Below are 22,736 nucleotides of genomic sequence, written 5' to 3'. Positions count from 1 at the left end.
ATTCATTTCATGAATGATAATTTAGTGATTGAGCCAAAAAGAACTTTCACTTAAATACAAACATAATTTTCAATAGCTTATGTTGGAGAATGATAGAAAAGTTTGCTGGGGATGTGGCTCAAGCGGTAGCGCGCTTGCCTGGCATGCGTGCGGCCCGGGTTCGATCCTCAACACCACATACAAACAAAGATGTTGTGTCTGCCGAAAACTAAAAAATAAATGTTAAAAAAAAATTATCTCTCTCTCCCTCTCTCTCTCTCACACTCTTTAAAAAAAAAAAAAAAAAAAGAAAAAAGAAAAGTTTGCTTCGAGAGCTGATGACCAGAATCTCATGCAATATTTAGATAATATGTTTAGCTAACTAGCTTTTCTTTGGAATAAGGGGTACTTGGTTAAAACCAGAGGCCTTAGAGGCATGAAGGTATATCAGGTCTGCAGAATTTTATTGCTGGCATCAGCAAAGTCCAACAATTTTTCAATGCCTTGGTCTTTTCATTTGTAAAATGTGGACAATGCAAAACCATTATTTATCCCTCCAAGTTAAAAAAAAAAAAAAAAGTCCCTGGAACTATAAAAGCCACATTAGCGTAATGTTTAATAATTCACGATGAGGTCTGGAAGAACATCAACAGTCTTTAGCTCTCTGTGCCCAGACATTTTGAAAAGGCCTGGTGCCAAAGTCCATTAGGGCTAGAAATGAATATCAGCGGGACACTTTTTGTACCTCTGCTCCCCTTCGGTTGAACCAGTGAAATCAGATGTCTAACAGGAAGATGAAATGTCATGGGACTCCAGCTACCAAACAGTAGCACCAAATTATAATTTTTCTGATATGCCCCCGCCCCCGCCCTTTAGAGTTGTTTGCTTGTTTCAAAGAAAGAATTAGCTTTAACCCTTAAAGTCACTGTGTTTTTAAAACAGTAGAAAATGCTTGCTGGGATGCTCAGTTCCTCAGGGTTTTGAGTAACACTCAAGGTCCTCTGATTCAATGACTACTGGAAGAATCTGAAAATTCTGACACTTTGGATTAATTTAGGAGTGCTGGGACAGGGAGCGGTAAAATTTTCAAACTTCAGATTAAAAGTGGCAGAAATATGGAGCAGAAAAGCAAAAACTTCAGAACCTGACTTGTGCATTTATTGAATTAACTGGTCTAAATTTTCCCAGTCATCAGCCTAGCAAAAGATAAGAGAGGAATGCTATAAACAGACCTGCTGGGAAACTATAGAATCACCCCTCATGCCTGTATTCCCCAAGAGAGACAAAGAAGCTGACCTGAAGTGAGAAATGTGTGTACAAGTTTAATGACCAAAATGGGAGCCACCTGCCACGTGTGACTCTTGAGCACCTCATATGTAACTTATCTTAATTGGGATAAGCCATGAGGACAACATAGACAATAGATTTCAAAGACTTAGTATGAAAAAAAAAAAAAAAAGGAATGTAAACTGTCTTACTATTTTACATTGCTTACATGCTAAAATAATATTTTGGCTATACTAGGTTTAATGAAATATAATTACGATTAATTTCATCTGTTTATTGTGTGTGTGTGGCTACTAGAATATTTTAAAGTGTACACATGAATCACATTTGTAGTTTATGTCACATTTTTACTGGATAGTGCTGGCCAAGAGCATCCCAATTTCACCTAGATCCCTTGAAAAGACAAAACTGGACATATGGAAATGAGGTCAGGCTCATCAAGCAAATAACCTGATTTTCCACTAGGTGATCTTGACACACATCAAGAGAGTAAGACTGATTCCTGTGGCTTTTCTCTCACTGTTGCTTTCGAAGTACTTTGGATCAAACTAAACGCTCTTTTATAATGATCTGTTTTATATAGTACTGAGAGAAGCCCTACAGACACCAGTCAAAGCATTTATACTGAGGTCAGGTACATCCGGATTTGAATCCATTCACTCTCTGGGTAACCCTAGAAAATTTTAATATATTAAGGTTTCTATTTCTATAAAAGGATAACAGTATTTTCCCACAGAGAAGAGGAAGGGAGGTACTGTAGTTCTGATCTCAAATGTTCCCCAAAGAGCCATGTGCTAAAAGCCTGGTTGCTAGCCTGTGCACTATTGGGAGAAGGTGGAACCTTTAAGCTTGGGGCCTAGTGGGAGGCACGTAGGTCATCAGGTGTGGGCCCTTGAAGAGGTTCCTGGGACCCCAGACCCTTCTCATCTCCTTCTTTCCTTCCTGGCTGCCATGAGAACAGACCTCCTCTGCCATACATTCTGCCTTGAGGTACTGCCTTGCCACAGGCCCAAAGCAATAGGGCCAAGTGACTGTGAACCGAAACCTCTGAAGCCGAACCAAAATAAACCTTTTTATCCTTAAAAGTTGATTCTCTCAGTATTTTTTGACTGTGACAGAAAGCTAACTTGGGAGGGTTAGCGCAGTAGGGGAGATAAAGAACTTGGATACCAGGCCTAACAAAAAAACATCTGAAATGGTAGCCATTTAGTAAAATTCAAGTGACATTAATTGAGCATATTCCAGAATAATGATGGGGTGGGGAAGACAGGAGTGGGGAAACAAAGGAAATGGGATCCTTTGTCCTGAGGTCTTGGGGCCAATGGATCAAAATCAAAATCAATGGTTCAGTATCTGTTCCACACAGTACAACACTGCCCTCTAGTGACAAAGAGATGGAGATGTTCTCAGAGTATGAAGAAAGTAAGGAGCAAAAATGTAAATTTTCCTAGTGGTGGAGACAACCAGTTCTCCAGATCATAGATATCATATCAGAGAACAATTTTTACTCATGAGTCACCTTCAAAGCAGTGACATGAAATTGGAAAAGCAATAAGATTACCAAGGTTTATTATTAACCCCGAAGTTGTCTATCTGCTAATTATATAGTGTCTCAAATAGGAAAAATAGTAATTCCCTTTGCACATAGTATGACAGACATTCAGAGAGGAAAGCCTGGGTGTACCAAGTTACTAGGTTTTCTTTTGGTTGTATAACAGAGAAGGCTTGAGCTTCAAGGATAATTTTCCTCTCTGTGAACCATCTACAAACCACAGTTGATCACATATTTGTTTAATGCACCTAATCGTGGTCAAAACTTAGGGTTGTACTGTTACACAAACTTAGAAACAATCCTTTGCATTTGGGCCTCTTTTCCCCTGTAGAGTGCCTGAGGATACCAGTACCCCAGGCAGTTGTGGGGATGAAATAAAAAAGAACACAGAAATGCCCAGCCCGGTGTCCAACACAGAAACAGCAAGTGTTAGCTCCTGTGATTCCAGCCATGGGTCCGTGGAAGGAAAACTGAAGCTATGATCATTACTTTTACTTCTGTGGTTTGAAAACAAGACCCAACTTAACCTCGTTTCATTTCCTGATGTCTCAAATTTATCAATTTAAAGCAAGAATATCTTAGCATAACTCGGGCATTTCTGAGTTTATGATGCTCAGTATTGATGACTGAAGCTCAGTAATAGTTTGAAACCCAGATTCTGATCTTTAACCCAGCACAAAGATGGCACTCACAAAGATGGTTCTCATTTCCATCAGAGATGAAATGGCCCTCCAGGCAATCTTTACTACCTTCCTTCTCCTCAACTAGCGGGGACGAAAACCCTAAGACTTGGAAGTAGAATGATTCTGTAATAATTTTTCTCACTCAATTTTTATTTTTACTAGAGTGACCTTATGCCCAAACACTTGTCACATGATGATTAGTTGGGTGAATGCGTGACCCCTCAAGCCTACTATAGACAACTAGGACACACATGCTCTCCAGACTTCTGCAGTTCTTGTTTCAATATCCTAAAGTCACTTCAATTTCCCAAAAGGGAAAGAGATACAAACCTGATATAAAAACACCTACTTACTGACATCACAGGTGAGTGCTGGGGAAGAATGTTTAGAAGGCAAGTGCTACAAACCCGTTATAAAGGTCCCAAGGGCCTGTGGTGCAGAGGGAAGAGTGAGCGCTACACACCTTCTCATGATATGGGCCCAAGACAATCCAGCCACAGAAGGTGTAACCCAGATAGATCATGCCAGCACAAGCACAGAACCGGAGAACTTTGGGCAGTGAGGCTTGCATTGTTAAAATGAGCACCTGGAAAAAAGTAAGGGAATTAACAGAATGGGGGAAATAAAAAAGTCGCTATGGAACCCAAAGAAGAAATGAGTCCCACCCAACCACAATGGTCCTTCCCAGCATCAAATGCTTACGTTATATGCTTGGAAATACCCCAGGTATCTGATGACACCAACCCAAACGAAGAGTGTAGATGTCCCAAGCAAAATGCTGCACAGGTCATAATTTGTGAGATTCTAAGGAATGAAAAAAAAAAAAAGCAATAAATCATTTACCTCACTTTCAATGGATTGGAAAGAATGTTCTATCTGTCTCCCTATAGGTGCTACTAAAAGTTTTTAAAAAGAATGCAAAAATTAGAACGCAGTCCCAAATGTTTGTTTCTTGTTTCCTTTTAGTATTTCAATGGGTTGAACTGATTTTTTTCCATATAGTCTGAAATAGAAATTGCATTCACCACCAATCTAGGCATTATAAAAGGTGTTTATTAAATATCAAACAATACAATTCAGCTGCCTGTGAAAGCAAATTCCAACATGATCTGCTAATCCCACTCTCAAGGAATTCCAGGTCTAGTTGAGGACACAAACACATAAATGCAATTCTAATAAAGTATATTATGTGCAATGAGAGAGACAATGCTCTGCTTGTCAAAGAGGGCTTCCCTTGGGGGCATGACCCCAAAGCAGAGCTACACCTGCAGGACGGGATGGAGAAAGTTCCACAGGCAAATGGACGAAGGCTGAACAGACAGACACATAACACCAAGAACCAGCAAGTTGTCCTGAACAGGCAGGATCAGAGCCAAGGTTGGGAGTGGGAGGAGAGCCAAGGGACAGAGACAGAGCAGGATGAGGGAGACCCGGGAGCCACTTCCTAAAGTAGGTCCTGGGAGGTAGGAAGGAGGGTAACAGCAAGATGGACACTTCTGAGGAAATTACTCTGACAGCTGGGTGAATGGATCTGAGTGAAATGAGGCTGAAGATGGGAAACGAGAATGGAGCCTGCTGGGACAGTCCAGGCCAGAAGAGAATGGCCCAAAGAAGTCAGCAGCAGCCATGATGGAGAAGATGGGCACTGTGGTGGTGGGAGGCCAGCTGGTGGGATCCATCAACAATACAGCATGGAGGGCAGAAGGCTGGGTGAAGGAGGGAGCCAGCCAATCTCAAGCCAATCTCCTAGTGATGAGATTGAATCAACTAATTTCTGCAACGTGTCAATTAGTTACTGGTCGACTGGTAAGTATTCCTGCCTTGCCCTCATCTGTCAGGGTACCCAATACTCTTGGGTCATTACCACCAGCTCTTGATGCATGTTCAGAGGAAATGATTGGTTTATGACTCAGTTTCTCCTTCTGCAACTACCATAAATGGATGGATGAATGAATAAGGCCCAAACAACCAATCTTCTCAAACTTCAGTTATTATTCCAAAGATGCCACCAAATTTCCTGGAGGATAGTCATAGGAGGATCAGTAGCCACGCACACTAGGTTCCTCACTCCCTTTATGAGGAAATTAAGAGACAGGAGGTCTCACTTGGATGGGTGTGAGAAAAGAGAAGTAGACCAGTCTCCATAAAAATGTTATATCTTAAAATGCCTGACATCATCCAGAAGAATATAAAGAACATAAGATTTGAAATGGGTTGTCCTCACCTTTGCTTTGATTTCCATTTTTAATATGGATCCAATGATTGTCATTAGGTCGCTGATAATCACCAGGACGTACCATCCATTGATGAACTCCCACTGGTCAGCGTCACACACACGTCGCTTGTGCTTCTCCAGGAAGAAATTTAGAAATCTCTACAGCAAACATTTAAAAAAGCATTTCTTACAAATCCCATTGCCCTCGGGAAGCAGAGGATAGGTGCAAAACAGTGCTCTTGCCTGTAAAATGACGTGGCATATCTTTCCCAACTTGATAGTTCCAATTCACAGTGGGGGGGGGTGGCACACATATTTCCTCATCATCTACCCCAGCTGTAAGTAAGCTTTTGAGTGGCTGCTAAATTAACTCGAACATTAAATACACATGCTCTGGCTCCAGAAGACTCTTGTCAAAATAGCTTACACACAATATGTTCCAGATACTTTGAATATTATCGACTCATTCAAGCTGAGGACAACTCTGGGGACTAGATACTATCCATTCTGTCTTCTTGGTGAAGGAATGAAGGCCCAGGGAGGTTGAGCCAGGAACTGAGTCCAGCCAGGAACTGGCTCCAGAGTGTGTGTTCCCAGCGTGCCCCCTGGCTTTGGCACAGAGAGGATCTTAACCTTGTACTCAGAATATGAAGAGGATTAGAGGGCAGGTAAGAGAGATGGGTGTTAACAAAGTAAGTTGGCTGAATCAAGATCAAGGAAAACAGAACAGACTCTTGCTCCACAAATGGTAATTTCAATGAGTTTCCATTTCCAGTGACCACAGTAGGAATTTACACACAGAATAAGACTGGCAGGGAGCTGGAATATATATATTCATTAAGATCCCTGAGGGTAAAAAAGTAAAGTGAAACTCAGGGGAGAATTTTTAAACTATTTAAAAAACAGAAGAAAGCATTTAATGTTTCATTATGACCTTTTACCAAGCTTCTCTGTCAAAATGAACTCTGATTTCAAGACAAAAGATGAAGCTCATACATGCTATTACTCTGTTCATGCCTGAATTTAAAAGGGTCTCATTTATTCTGGAAACACCCAAAAGCATGAGAGTTCACTTCTGTGCACTGCACTTGTTAACTCACTATGAAGCAACAGAATCATTATCTGATTCCCACCTAACATCCCTGTACTTCCTTCCCACCCCTCAGGCTGGTTAGAGCCTCCAGGGAGGGGCCATCATTGGACAGAATTAAGTAAGCCAAGGGGCCCAGGAAGAGTAGGGAGGGCCAACATCAGCAGCCCACTGTTTGGACAAGCTGAGGGTGCCTGCCCACATGGGAGGGAGAAAATGCAAACATGCACTTACCTTTCGTAATCGGAGAGCAAGAACAACAGACCTTGTGCACAGGATGAGGGAGGCCAGGCAAATCACAATGACAAATGCATCAAACACCAGGACATACTGAGTGTTTTTCTGAACTGAAGAACAAAACAGAATGTAAATGCTAAACACACCTCACCTGAGAATAACTTCCAAGCAAAAGGGCAGTCTGAACAGACGTTCAAATGGAAACTTCTGTTTCTTGTCAGAACAAAATGGCAACTATCAGAAAGGATCCCACTGAAATCACTCAGAAGTCAGCCAGCAAGACGAAGCATCCCCTGGTGTGAAGAGTCACGCATTTAAAAATACACGAAGTGCTAATAAATGCACTGAAATTAACTTATAAATATTTACTGTAGCACAGAATTCAACAGAAGGTGATCCATTCAGACGGACCTACCAAGTTTTTCACACATCAATTTGCCATTAATATGAGGAAAAATTAAAATGACACCCCTGGAAGCCTCATTTCTGCTTCTCAGCCTCCCTGCTCACGTTCCCGGTGGAGAGTGCTGATTTGATAAACGTTTTCTGCATGTGCAAGAAATAACTTCTTGGAATGGAAATGAGGAGGACAGTGGTAATCAGATTTTTGTTCTGGAATACACAGGAGCGGGGAGAATGTGCCAGAGGGAAATGAAACTGTACCTTGAGCTTCTCCTCAGACTTTATGGGAGCATCCCACACTCCAATCACTACCTTCTCCTTCCCTACTCTGTGGCCACACTGGTCCTCCTTCTTCTATCTGCTCACCTCAGGGACTTTGCACATCCTGTTCCCTCTGCCTGGGACAGCACCTCTCTCCCTACACACATATGCCCAGGTTATTCATTTTCAGTGTCAAGTTTCAGATTAAACCCCCCTCCTTCTCAGAACAAAATTTCCTAAATTCTCATCTCTATTAGCCACTCTTATGTTCTTCCATAGCACTGGCTACAGCTACACACACCCAAAGACACTGATCTTATATCCTCAAAGAAGACACGGTGTAGAGCACAAAGACAATAAAAAATGGGAAAGGACGTAAATCTCTGGAGCCTGATGGCTTGGGTCTCAGGGAAGTCACTAATCCTAAGCCTCCATTTCCTCTGAGAAGTAGATAGAATGGTAAAAGTTAATAACAACAACAACAATAAGACAAATATCACGGGGCTGTTGTGAAGATTACAAAAGTTCATGTATGAAAAGCACTCTGAAGAGCCCTAGGGAAATAACAGGAGCAAACACCCGCCGTGCTTACCATTTATTTGATCATTCAGTATCCATCTTCCCCAGCAAATGACTGGCTGTCTCTGTGAAGCAGGGTCCCCGAGCACTGTTAAAATACAGCACTTGTGCCTAGCATAATGCTTTAGCAAGCTCACAAATAAGTGAAGAGCTTCATGCAGACCACTGAGTGATCTAAATTAGAACTTATGAAAATCTGAGCCAAGTCAGAGCAGAGGGTCAAGAGAAAGCAAAGAGTTGTGAGAAATGAAGGAGGGTCATGAGCTGGTCCTCAGGTGGACCTAGGGAAGGAGGACAAATAAGACTGAATGACAGTTTTCTGTCCTGGGTAAACTGAGTTCAGTCTGGACAATCAAGACCGGAAAGGATGACTTGGACTAAGGACAGGTGACCTTCAGAGGAGAGTCTAGGTCAGAGTGCTCCACAGTGACTTTCAGCAGAGGAGGCATTAAGAGAAGGACCAGAACACCCTCAGATTTAATAACACAAGGATGTGAGCAACCCTGGACCAGTGTCTGAGGGCAAAGTGGCTCATCCAGTAGGGCATGAACACAGCTGGCTAGTAAATGTGATTCACCGAGCAAATGATTCTACCCAGCTACGTTCCAGGCACCTCTGCTACAAAACAGTGTGGGCAGCATCTGCTCCATAGGGCTGTCCTGTGAGCAGGCACAACAACCAATGGAAAGTGAGTACCCAGCTGCTCACAGCTGCTTTTAGCCATTTTATACTGAAGAAATTTAAGTTATCTTGAAATGTCGTCTGACAGATAATAAGACAACATAGCTCTACCACAACACAGCCCTCCCCTACCCTTGGGCCTATGGAATAGGGCAGAGAAAATGGGAAGTTCTTGGGAAGATGAGTCAGAAAATCCTAGGAAAGGCAAAGACAGCTTCTGGTAACTTTCTTTATGACCTATTCCTAGAACAAAACCTGAGATTGCTTGTATTGAGCCTAATCTGCAGATAAGAAAATAAACAGACCTAGAAAGATAAACCAGCCCTCCCAACAGAGAATCCGGAATTCTATTTTTCCTTGAATTACTGAAAAGACAAGTCTGGTGTGTTAAAAAATGTGGAGTTTTATAAACACAGCAATTGCTTTCTCACCCCATTGAAACTACGTTACCCTACAGGAACATTTTCCAGATGTGGGTTTAGAAAACACTAGTCCAGAAAGATGCTCTGCCGACCTGATTAGGGGTATCCCACACCCAACTCCACCCTTCCCTACCACTGGTCTGCCTGAGGGGCCGTAACCCAGGGTCAACTAACTTACTTCCCCTTTCCTTTAATATCCGTGACATGCCCATCAAGGAAGAATCCTGCCCACTAAATTGCTCTACTTACAAACTTAAGTTAGACACTCCAGTCAGAATGGCAGTTATCAAGAATATAAGCACAATACATGTTGACACATTCATACACTGCTGGTGGGACTGCAAATTAGTGCAACCAATCTGGAAAGCAGTATGGAGATTCCTTAAAAAATTTGGAATGGAACCACCATTTGACCCAGGTATCCCACTCCTTGGTTTATACCCCAAGGACTAAAAAACAGCATACTACAGTGATGCAGCCACATCAATGTTTATAGCACAATTCACAGTAGCCAAACTGTGGAACCAACCTAGATGCCCTTCAATAGATGAATGGATAAAGAAACTGTGGCATATACACACAATGGAATATTATTCAGCAATAAAAGATAATAAAATTATGGCATTCGCAGGTAAATGGATGGAGTTGGAGAACATCACGCTAAGCAAAGTAAGCCAATCCCCCAAAACCAAAGGCCAAGTGTTTACTCTGATAAGTGGATGCTAATCCATAATGGGGGGCCATGAGATGAGTGGAGGAACTGTGGATTGGGCAAAGGGGAGGAAGGAGAGGGGAGGGGGTATGGGGTAGGAAAGATGAGGGAATGAGATAGACATCATTACCCTAGGTATAAGTATGATTGCAAAAAATGGTGTGACCCTACTTCATCTACAACCAGAGAAGTGAAAAATTGTGTTCCATTTGTGTACAATGAATCAAAGAGCATTCTGCTGTCATGTATAACTGATTAGAACAAACTAAAAAAAAAAAAAAAAAAACTTAAGTTAGAGGAAGATTGTAATACATGTGGAGATGGGCATCGAAGTCATAAAAGTCAACATGAGTTTTGTATGTGAAAAGGGATATTTCCTCATATTTTGCTTTGAGATAATACAGATAATGGCAAGAAGGAGAGAGAAGTGTATGTGAAAGAAACTCAGAACACCTTGGAGTAGCATCAGGAGCCCACCAGATGTCGCCCTTGTCCTCCTCCCCCTTCCCCCAAACCAGGGAAATCTTAACCCACTAGACAGCTTCACATGAGGCGGGGGAAATTTCCTAAACTGTATTTCAAACTTCCGATTTTTAAGTCTTTCACATCCCCTCATTTTATTTTAAATTCGTATTTTCCTAGTGACAAAGAATGGCTTCTTAGGATGCAGTTCTAGAGAAACACATGTAAATTTTTACTGTTTTCACTCTGCGGTGTGAGGTTTGTGTTTCTCCTTGTTGACCACAGGAGGGAGCCACGCGGTCCCGCGCTGCTCATAGGCAGGAAAACCCCAGGGTCTGTGTGGAAGCAGCTGCTTTGGAGACAGATTTGATCTACCACTCATTCCCTCATTTTTACCTTCATACTGACTATTCCTAATCACAATTTACATGCGACAAAGGTTAGGTTGCGTTTTTGTTTGTTTGTTTTAGGGTTTTTTTTTTTTCAAAGAAAATAGATGCAACCCATACTCGGACTTGCAAAACATGCATCTGACCTGTGCCAATCTGTGAAAGTGGTACATACTGGAAATAGGAACCCCTTTTAAACAGAAACCCAAACTGTCCATTCTGATTGGAGAAACTACTAAAACCAAAACTTTTAAAAAATGCGAAATCATCAGGCTGTCTTATACAACTGAAAAGTAGCAGGCCACAAAGCTACCTGTTTAAAAAAAAAAAAAACTAAAATGGAAACCACAGGTATTTTACATTTTATTTCATTCTGGTTAAAAGGAAGTTCATCCAAACAAAGCTTGCCAATTAAAGAAAAAAAATGCTGACCATCCACCACTGACATCATTTCGACCCCTCACTGGGCAAACAGGGCTGGGTCCACATAGCCCATTTAAACATGTGCATTAAGAGGTGTTTTTCATATATTGACTGAACAGATGACCCCACATTTGTACAAGTGACAATCTGGGCTCTGAGGCCTTGATCCTCCTCCTCCATGGTCCAAGGCTCAGATCAAAAACATACCTTCTTCAAGAATCATTTAAATTTTATTTCCCACTCTATCCCAGACAAATATATCTTTTGCTTGCTTTCTCTTCATTCCTCCAGCACACCCCTCACCTATACCCACCAGAAACACACTAGAGATTTTATCAGCACATAATTCTCCTTCACTAAGCCTTTCGTTTTTATCTTTTCACCACAGGTCCTAGCAATTCATATACACCCACTTCTGTTCTCAGAGCTTTGCTTCCCATACTAATCCTTTGATATCTGACTTCCTGGAAGGTAAGTACCATTATGACTCCTCATTTTTTCAGAGAAAGGTACTAAGACCGAGAAGTTTAGAAATTTGCCCCAGATCACAGGTAAACAGGACTGGGATTCAAACCCAGGCCATCTGGCTCCAGAGCTGGAGTGCCTAACCACCAAGTCACATGACTTCTAGCAGATGAGTAATCAACACTTGCTGAACAAAAAGCACAAAGCTGTGGGACATGCATCACAGAATACGATTTTCAATACATGGACTTCCAAAACCCTTTCCCCCTATCAACCAAATCAACCACTCAGATACTCCAAATCCCAAAATAAAGTGTTGAAATCCATCCCATAATCTGCAAAGGCCAAGCAGAGCGCATACTTACTAGAGCCAGATATGTTCAGGTCTTTACATTCTTCAATATCAGCGTCACTGTCAAAATAGATTTTGATTTTGCCACTGTGTGCTTTATTATTGAAGGTGATCTGGAGACACAAGGAGATTGAGAGGTTATGGCTCAGCAGAAATTAAGACTCACTGGGTCAACTCTGCTTTAAAAAGTAGGGGCATCCAAACTGTGCTGACCCAAAGAAAAATATACTGATAAAAACATCCTTATCACATGATTTCTTCACAAGGTTCTATTAGTAATCCCAGGAACTAAAATATGAAGTCACCAGTCTTTGACAAGAGAACACAATGACCCTCATTATTTTTTTTTTTTTAAAAGGCATTTATTTTTATTTTTTTTAGTTTTTTTTGTACTGGGGATTGAACCTAGGGGTGCTTAACCACTAAGCCATATCCCCAGCTGTTTTTTATATTTTATTTTGTGATAGGATGTCACTAAGTTGCTTAGGGCCTCACTAAGTTGCTCAAACAGGCTTTGAACTTGTGATCTTCCTGCCTCAGCCTCCTGAGCCACTGGGATTATAGGCATGCACCACTGTGCCCTGCTACCCAGAATGGCATTTGAAAGCATTTGCTTCCATTCTGTCCTATGGGTATGAAATCCTAGGCTTTTATTAGACTGAAAATTCTTTTTCTGTTTGCCTCAAGAGCTATATGCAATGTTTTCAGAAATTACAGACTTGTTCCAGGGCTGCAGGCTGAACTTAAAATGTCCTAATTTTAATTTAATTTAATTTAATATAATTTTAATTTAATATAATGTGGACACTTTCCACATTATAGAACCCAAGTCAGTCATTTAAATCATTCATGGCTTATACATGATGCATGCTGAGGAGTTCTTAGGGTAAACACATTGAGAAATCCAAATAAAAGAGCTGGGAGAGCTGAATGTATAGGTGACCAAACCCACATGCCTGAGCATCCCTGAACACAAGCTAAGTTCTGTGTAATCTAGAACATCACTGAGACCAGCCAGAGCTCTAGAGATAACTCAGACCAGCCCACTTCCCACCTATGAGCTATGATGGCTTCCAAAATTACTTCCCTAAATTACTTCCCTCAAGCCTTGGGAAACTTGAGCAAAGTCCAAAGAACTAAACAAAAATGTAAAGCCAATGCTTTGATTCCCCCCATTGCTGCCCATGTCATGACAAAGCCATAAGTGACCCATCCTTGCAGACTCTTCTCCTCCCTGATTCTCTCCTGCCTCTGTCCTTGTCTTCCAGAGGATCCCAGGGCAGCCCTGCCCACCCAGCTCAGGGCGCTAACCATTATCTTCTTGTCCAGAACCAACCCTCCTTACCACATGCTGAATGTGTCTCCCTCAAAATCCACATGTTGGAAAGTTCATCCCCAGGGCAACAGTGATGGGGAGGGGACCTAATAGGAGGTGACTAGGTCATGAGGGCTCTGTCCCCATGAATGGATTCATGTCATTACTGTGGGAGTGGGTAGTTGTTCCCTAAAGCGGCCCCTCTTGCTCTCTCACGTGCTCTCTCACCGTGTGCTGCCTTCCACCATGTCATGATAGCAAGAAGGCCCTTGCCAGATGCAGCCCCGCCAGCTTGGACTTCTTTTCTTAGTCTCCCAAACTATGAGCCAAATAAACCTCTATTTACAAATTACCCAGTCTATGGAGAAAATGGGGGAAGATACCAAACAAGGCAATTTATAATGACTTATTTACTTAACTTTCTGTCTGCTCTCTCCTCCATTCTATAAGCTTGGGGTGGGGCACATGCCTGCAGGGCATAGCACAATGCCTGATGCATAGTAGGGACTCATAGTATTTATTAATTGTGGGGCTTGAAAATACTCGATAGGACATTCTCAGAGATCTCCCTTGGAAGCTGGGAAAAGTACCAGAGACTGAAAATACATATCAGAAGCATCTCTTTGTATATTCAGAAGAGTAGAAGGTCAAAGCCAACTTTGAAAACTCCACTCAGATATCTGGTTAGAAACAAAGGGCTTCTTCAGAGGTCATGGTCTCTGGACCACGGACACCATCAACTGCCACTAGAACCATTTTAAACACAGCCACATGGAATGTCTCTTGGTGTGATTTATACTCTGCAGCTACAAAAGCGGAGAGAGCAATAGAAAGTGGCTTAGTAAAACCAAGGCACTTGCCGTGTTCCGGAAGATGTAACAGTCGGGTAACTCACGGGAATGAATCGTCTGTAGGTCAATGCCTTTAAGGTGAAAGGAGATTTCAACTTGTAAGAGCCTGAACAAAACATATTAAAAGGTGTAAAATGTCACAGTTTTACTTGTCCACTCTCCTTCCCCCTCCCTCAGCTCCTGGGAAATGAGACTTGAAATCCTGTTTACCGATAGAATTCCAGACTGAAGAATGGGGACTGCATCCAGTCCTGAGGGTCCTTGTCGAGTGTCTGAAGGTCCAAGTTAGTGCAGTCTAGGGAAAGGCCAGGACAAGCAAGGGCTGCGTCAGTCAGACATATTTTGCTAAAACTAGTGCCTGGAAGTGCCATGTGAAGCAGGCTACTTAGAAAGTTTCAAAATACCTCCCCAGACAATATTTACTAATTACCAGAGGAAGAATAGCGACCTTTCCGTGGAGAACCTGGCAGACCCTACACTCCCCCAGTGACCAAAGTTAACATCAGTCATGAGATAAACAGTCTGTGCCTCCTGCCATGGTGCCAAGGATGCAGCAGTTATGTGCTATTCCTGCCCCAAGTCACTGTCTCAACCCAGTCCTGAGCAAACAAACTCCCAAAGTGCAGGACAGTCCATTCTTTAAAAATGTTAAGAGATTGGATGCAGTGGCACATGCCTGTGATCCTAGTGGCTCAGGAAGCTGAGGCAGGAGGATTGCAAATTCAAAGCCAGCCTCAGCAACTTAGTGAGACCCTGTCTCAAAATAAAAATAATAATAATAATAATAAAAAGGGCTGGGGAGTAGCTCAATGGTTAAGCACCCATGGGTTCAATCCCTGGTATCGAAATTTTAAAAGTTAAAAATGTCAAGATCATGCCAGGCATGATGGTGCCCACCTGTAATTCTAGCAACTTGGCAGGCTGAGGTAGAAGTATTGCAAGTTCAAGGCCAGCATTAGCAACTCAGTGAGACCCTGTCTCAAACATTTTTAAGAAGAGAGTGGGGCGGGGCTGTAGCTCAGTGGTAAAGTACCCAGGGTTCAATCCCCAGTACACACAAAAAAGAGCCAAGATCATAAAAGAAAAACAAATCCAAGCAAATTTCTTTTGCTCTGGATTTTAAAAAAACTAAAGACATAATAGCACAAGGTAAGATATGATCTGTATGGGATCCCAGGAGTAGGGAACAGTTTCTCTACAGCTATAAAGATGGTTAAGATAATTGATGAGTTGAGAATAGAGTTTGTGCATTATGGTATTGCATCAGTGTTAATTCTTCACTTTGAGCACTATACAGGGATCACGTAGAATGTTCTTGTTTGGGGAAAAATGCGCACTGAAGTATTTTTAAGCAAAGAAACAGCATATCTATGCCTTCAGGAAAAATATTTATACATACAAAGAAAAAGTAAATGAGATAAAACATTAGTATTTGGGAAATCGGATGAAGAGAACACAGGATATCTTTGTGATGTTCTGTAACTTTTCTGTTAGGTCTGACACTTTCTTCATAATTAAAAAGAGAAGGGAAAGGAACCCAGGTTGCATGCAAGTAAGAACAAATTATCAGCTATAAACTATAGAAGAATAATCCCAAAAGCCTCACATAAAAATTAGTCTCATTATCATGGAGCCCAACACCTTTGTGTTAGAGGTTAGTAAAACCAAGAGGTCTAGAGGTGAGCACCTGTCAAGGTGACCTGGTAACAGAACTGGTGGAGGCCAGCCTGGCCGAATCCCCCCAGCTATGGCTGTGCCCTCTGTGCTGTCTTTGACATGGAGAAGTCAGGACCTACTATAGTGTGGGAGGCCATCCTCACAGGTGATTTGAGTTACCTCCCTGGCTAGGCGAGAAGCACTTAAGCACATCCTTGTGTCCAGAGCTTTCCCCACCCTTCTCAGGTCCAAGGGCTTGTCCGTGTGGGTGTGTCTGGCCACTACTCCTGAAGATCCAATCATCATGCCTGACCTTGGGACACTGCCCCCCTTAATCTTCATTGGATGGGATTTTCCCCAGAATTTTTTGTTCCCCAATAAAAGTCCACTCCCTGGCATGTTCTCTCTCTCTCTCTCTCTCACTGGCCTCTTCAGTAAACCTCGCTACCCTAATAGGTAGCTGGAGGCTGGAGGTAGGAGAAGCATCCTGGAGCTGGTTTAAAGGTAATTAGAGTCTGTCTCTTTAATTCAAACTCTCTTGGGATTTCTCAGTAGCTGAACCTTCATTTATGAAGTCTGTGCTGGCTGAGGGCTAAACTACAGTGCCTGGCACCAGAAGGTCCTCCAGCATCTTGTATACTCAATGGTTCATTCTTTCAGAATGGCATCCCAGGATTTCAGCTCCTTATTTGTTTCCTTATCCCTCTACCTGGAGCACAAGGTCTTTGAGAGCAAGAGCACAACCACGTTGCATCACCAAACACTTGCTGCCTACCAGACAACCGACACTTAAAAGATGTCTCAATATGTGGGACACACTGCTTTTTATAAAAATCAGACACCCTGAGCCAAACATGAGACACAGAGCTGAAGAGACAACTCAACAGCATACTATAGGAAATGTGCTAGGGCTATATATTCTCTCATTTAATGCATCTTTCCATTTAAACCTTAAAGCAACTTTGTGAGATGGGCACTGTTGCTGCCATTTTACAAGTGAACAAACCAAGGCACAGAGCAGTCAAGAATCTCCTTAAGGTCACACAACTGGCTGGTGTTTATCCAAAATTTAAATCTACCTCTCTTGGTTCCAGGTCAGGAGCCCTGCTGAAGCTGACCTCTGAACATGTGTTTTAGAAGAGCATCAAAGATCCAGGCTCCCCACCTGACTCTTCATTTATTCAGTAAATATTTGCTGAAAGCCAAGCACTGTGCTGGGCACTGGAGGTAAGCAATAAAAGGACAGATGTGGCCTCCGTGGAGCTTACCTCCTAGTAGGGGAGGTAAATGATGATTTAAAAATACACACACACACACACATATACAAAAAATAATTTAAGGTGTGAGAAGATAGTGAAGACAAAGTGATGTGAATAACTTGGTGGGGTGGCCCTAGTCAAGGACACGTGGTCACAGAATGACTCTGGAGGAGCTAAAGGTGTTTGAACTGAAACCTTTCGCTGAAGGAGGAAGAACCACCCATGCATAGATCCAGAGGGAGTACTGTGAATGGGAAGCCAGCAAGCAGTAAGGACTCCAGGCAAGAAAGAGCCTGGCTCATTCCTCAAACAGAAAAGACACTGAACAGAGAACTGAGGACAGGGTTATGAGGAGCTTGGTGCAACAGGTAGGCAGCCAGCTCCCATAGGGACACAGACTTTATTCTCAATGGAATGGGGAGCCACTTTGAAGCCAGAAAATGATATGACCCAATTTACATTTTTTTAAAAAGACCACTCCGGTTGCATGGGGGCTGGGCAGGGAAGGGTAGAAATAAGACCAGAATCAGGAGAACAATCTAGGAGCAAGAAACAGCATGGACTAGAGTGGTGATTGTAGAAATAAAGAAATCAACACATTCAAGCAAGGGGCTTGAGCAACTGGGAATATGATAGTGTAAAACAAAAATGCTGTTATCATTTTCCAGGACGGGGAAGACTGAGAAAGAAACAGCTAGGGCCAGGGGTGGGTGGGCAGATGGGGAGGTCTGAAGCTTTTTGTTTTAGACACAGGTTTGAAATTCCTTCCAGACATCACAGTGAGGTTGTCAAGCAGCCAGCTGAACACATGAACAGTCTGGAGCACAGAGGGAACTCAGGTGAGAGGTGTAGGTCTGGGTGCCCCAGAGAAAGGGCATGACTTCTTAGAGACAGAGGAGTGTCACCTGCCATGTAGGCGAGGCTTTAACTGTGGCCTCCCCTTGCACTGCTTTGTGACACAGAGGAGAGGATTGCAGGAAAGAGATGCAAGGAACATGGAAGAGGGGAAGCCAGAAGACAGTGTCCTGCTCTGTCACACCTCTCCAGGAGGCACCAGCCCTGAGGCAGTGGGTAGGGAATGGAGGAGGTTAGGGACAAATCACAGTTAACAGGATTCAGGTGGGAAAAGACAGGCAAGTGCCCTGACGGCTTTTGTGAGGAAGTGATAGGGTGGACAAAGGTATCTATGCTACATGCTGAAGTCACTGAAGACAGGAGGTGCAGACAGAATACAGAAAATGAAGTGAAGTCACTCAAAAGGTAGGTCTGTGTGAAGTTAAAGATGTTTAGTTGGAAAACATTGAACCTGAGCCTCAGAAATGCAATGTGCATGAATCACAGGGATCTTGTTGGGATGCACACTTGGCTCAGGACTTGACGATGGGGCCTGAAATTCTACACTTCAAGCTCCCCTCAGGGATGCTCATGTTGATGGTATGTGAGTAGCACTATTGCCACTATGATTGCATGACTTTGGCTTAGTTGCCTAGTTTGAAGGAGTAGCAGTTTTCTCCCCTGTGAAAGGAAGGCCACGCTTTTGATAATTAAGGGGCTTCTAACTCTAACATTTTTATCCTAAGGTGAATTTAAAAATATCAATTAAATCAATCTGAATGAATGACTACGTTCTGAAAGAAATAATGTGTTCAAGACAGATGTGCAAGACATGGTCCTGGGTCTTTTTCTTCTGCATTTCATTGACTGTAAGATGTATACTATTTTGCTTTAAACATCTCTAAATCACGTTGGATGTTTTTAAATTGATGGCATCTTAGATTCATGGAAATAGGACAGAATTTTGTCAATTAATTTTATGCTATTTGTAAAATTTGCCTTTTAAAAGTCTGCTTAACTGTTCAAATCCAGCATTGCTTTGTAGTTATTGAGCTACACATTATCCCAACTCATTTTCAGAACTCTGAAATCTGGTGACCTTACACTACAGTCATTGCCACTGAGGTCACCAGCACCTGATGGCCACAAGACAGATTCAAAAAAAAAAAAAAAAAAAAAGATGGCAAATGCCCCAAGTAAAATATCAAACCTCCAGAAGAACAAGCTGATATATAGAACAACAGCCTCACTGTTCAAATGAATCTTATTTTCAGAGCAGAATACTTTGGCCAATGAAATAACAGCCCTCTTAGAAGGAGCACAGGTGAGACACATTATTAAAGCAGACAGGAAAATAATGAAGCAATCATCATGACTCATGTGGAGAGAAGAACATGAGCAATTGCACTACAGATGCTCTACAGAAACTAAAATTGCACTAAAAAAAAGTGCAAGTTTTTAGTGAAGTTTTTTAGTGCAACTGTCGTGCACTACTGAAAATAAAATATCATATAGGGTGAGCATCCCTGATCCAAAAATCCAAAATCTGAAACATTTTGAGCACAGACCCGATACAAGTAAAAAATTCCAGTTAACTTCACTTGATAGGTAACAGTCAAAATGAAGTTATGCTAATAATGCTGTATAAAATTACCTTCTGGCTATGTGTATAAGATGTATAGCATGCCATGTTTAGACTTGGCCCCCCCCACCAAGTATCTTTTTCATTATGTATATGAAAAATACAAAAGAATCTGGAATCTGGAACACTTCTATTCTCAAGCATTATGGATAAGGAATATTTGACCTGTACTAAAATAATAACCACTTAAATATTGGGGGGAGGGAGAATCTCTTTTTTATAGGATTCCTAATAATTCTTTCAATAAGGCTGAACTGGAAAGCTACCATTCTAGAGGCAGAAATGGGAGGGATATAGCCATCAATATTAATTAAGGGAAACTTGGCTTGATCTACACAGCCAACTACAACTAAATAGAAAACCACCAGGAAAGCTGGGTGCACAGGCCGATGTCTACATTCAGCACAAGGAAGGATGATTCTCAGTAGTAAAGGAAGTGCAGAATGTATGAGCAGCTAACCTAGGACAGCTTCCATCAATTCACCTACTTAAACTCTCAGGTCACACGGCCGAAGTCAAATGCAACTTCTATTTGTATCATCTGCAGGCTTCCTCCACTGTGTCCAAAAAGGGTTTAAAATCAAATAGCAAGTATTTTTTAAAGTCTTTATACCTTTTTGATATGTTGTAAGATTCTCTTTGATAAGTTTTAATTATTAAGTCAAAGAATACAATTAACCTGCTTAAACAATCTCTCTAAACAAAGTCAAATTAAAAACCAACCTCTCTCCTTTGGTAAAAAAAAAAAAAAAAAAAAAAATCCATATTCTTGCAGAAAGGAAACGAACAAAGGCACTACTGTCTAATCATAAATAAATCCTGCTTTGCAGCCCTGCCCATCCTACCTAGCCAGTGATATTGACTTTGGCCACATTTCTTTAACCAATTTTCCAAGAAAAGTCAATTGAGAAAAACAGCATCTGAATCACTGAACAACAGCTGTATGGTGAGGCCACTTTTAGTCACACATTTTCCAAAGGGTGAATGACTTGTAGCTTACTTGAAGCAGAACTTTGGGGGGTTTTGTCATTCAATCAGGGTGACAGGACAAGCCATTAGTCTACCTGTGAGTCCTCCTACCTCAGATACAGGAAGCACCTACAGGGAGGGCATAGCTGGGCACCCAGCTAAAACATTCAGAGGAATCAAGATTAGCCCTTTGTAGATGGGACTACCAGATGGGTCTCAGGTGAGGCAGTGCTTCCAGAGCCATAAGACAACATTTCAATGTTGTTGGCTACAGAACCAAACAACATCCTCTAAAAGGTCTCTGAGAGCAACCTTGGAGCCATGCAGCACCTGGACCCCAGATTATATGGCTTAGGCTTCTTCTTCCCAAGTCAAAATTCTGGAACACATTTACTCACACAGAGATTCTAAACAGGCAGACTGAGTTAAAACCAGTGTCTTGTAGGAGTGTTCTCCTCTAGTGTTACCAAGGCACCTTAAAATCAGGTTGTAGGACATACGGTCAGATTAACTGTGTTAACACCCCATTTAAAAAAAACTTCCAAATTTAAGCTGATATTAAGACCACTACTCCATATCATTAGTGTGAGGATGGCCTTAGGCTTGAGCCTAACCAACTCCATTTTAAAAACTACAGTTTGAAACCTGCAGTCTCACCAGGCACTTCCAACAAAGCCCTCCAGTATGCCATAAACAAGTTACTTCCCCTCAATCTGATAAACAGAGTGAAGCCTCTGGCAGGCTATCCTCACCTGATAAGAGGGAAAGGCGAGAAGATCAGGGTGGAGACTACCAGACCAGATGTATCTGACCCCAGGGTTGATGATGTCATGGAGAAATCTGGTGGTAGCTGATAAGGATTGAAAGGGGGGTCAAAAGCCCCCGAATTTAGTATAAATAATAGAGCTGATGAACAGGGATTCAGCCAGCCGAAGCAAGTATGCACTCCAGCTGGAGAGCCTGATGAGGACCTGACATCCCATCACTTGTCATCGTTTCCTGAGCCTCTGCGTGATCCTCATAGCTCTCAAATTCTACCCACCTCGTCTGGATCTTGGTGAGAGCTGCAACTTCTCCCTACGACCCTCTCCTCAACCAGTCGTCCACTCCATGTCAGGAAAAGCCTGCCTTGATTCCAGACCTGGTCACGGCGGTCTAAGTGAGTGTGCATCTGCTCGACATAAAGCCTAAGGCTTAAGACTTTTGAACTTAACATGCAGAGGGAATGTCTGTCATTAGCCTGTCATGATTAAGTGTGTTTTGCAGTGCTTAGAATTAATCTAGAATCGTTTGCTATGAATTGATTATGTCTATTGTAGTGCTTGGCATTAAGGATTGTCATTTTCTTGATTAAGAACCTATAGAGTGAAATTGTACTGAGTGATTAGAGTTAATAAAGCATTGAAAGGGGCAGAAGTGCATGGACATTCTTTATCTCTCCCCTCGACTGCATACATCGCAATTTTACCCCCTTGACAGTAACTTGAGGAGCCATAATGGAATAATCTTTGCAACCCTAGTACAAGCCACTGTGAACACTGTGGGCACAGTGGCCATCCAGAAGTTTGTTGAATGAATGACAAAGTTCTGGGTCAAACATTTTGCATTTACACATTACATATGGTATTCTTTTACTTTCCTAACAGAATGGTGCACAACAGTTCTACGTGATTAGCTGTTAACGTTTTATCAATCAATCTCCTAAAAGAGAAAGTTTGTAATCACAATTCACCTTTAAAGAGCACTTACATACTTTGTAGGTAGTAAAAACAAGTATGCAAGGCATTTTTGCTTACATTATTTCATTTGATACATACAGACTTTTTTTTTTCAAAATCTAATCACTCCCTAATGGGGAAAAAAAACTAAACAAACATGAATACTTATGCATTTATTCCCAAACTAACAATTTTGAGAGACACCAAAGAGATCCACAGATGCTCTCCCTATCCCATTACCGGAGCCACAGTTTCCTGAGCCAAAGCTTCTGCAGGCTAATGCCAGAATAGGTTCACTCTC

At 42.0% G+C, this 22,736-nt stretch overlaps 1 protein-coding gene across 6 annotated transcripts in view; it reads right to left on the bottom strand.

Annotated features, from left to right (window-relative positions):
* The window catches only part of Mcoln2 (mucolipin TRP cation channel 2), a 64,527-nt gene that overhangs the window by 17,935 nt on the left and 23,856 nt on the right, over window positions 1-22,736 (bottom strand). For all 6 annotated transcript variants that reach the window (XM_048815001.1, XM_048814999.1, XM_048814996.1 and 3 more), the window contains 7 exons: window positions 14,568-14,652; window positions 14,367-14,463; window positions 12,205-12,304; window positions 7,041-7,153; window positions 5,726-5,875; window positions 4,204-4,305; window positions 3,965-4,087 (listed from right to left, as the gene is read on the bottom strand). In XM_048815001.1, the coding sequence (XP_048670958.1) occupies window positions 3,965-4,087; window positions 4,204-4,305; window positions 5,726-5,875; window positions 7,041-7,153; window positions 12,205-12,304; window positions 14,367-14,463; window positions 14,568-14,652 (770 nt within the window). The remainder of the gene's footprint in view (window positions 1-3,964; window positions 4,088-4,203; window positions 4,306-5,725; window positions 5,876-7,040; window positions 7,154-12,204; window positions 12,305-14,366; window positions 14,464-14,567; window positions 14,653-22,736) is intronic.

The sequence above is a fragment of the Marmota marmota genome, unplaced genomic scaffold (assembly GCF_001458135.2).
Source record: "Marmota marmota marmota unplaced genomic scaffold, marMar, whole genome shotgun sequence".
In the NCBI taxonomy this organism is placed as follows: domain Eukaryota; kingdom Metazoa; phylum Chordata; class Mammalia; order Rodentia; family Sciuridae; genus Marmota; species Marmota marmota.
Note: the sequence above shows the minus strand (reverse complement) of the source record. Positions and strands in the feature narration are given on the sequence as shown.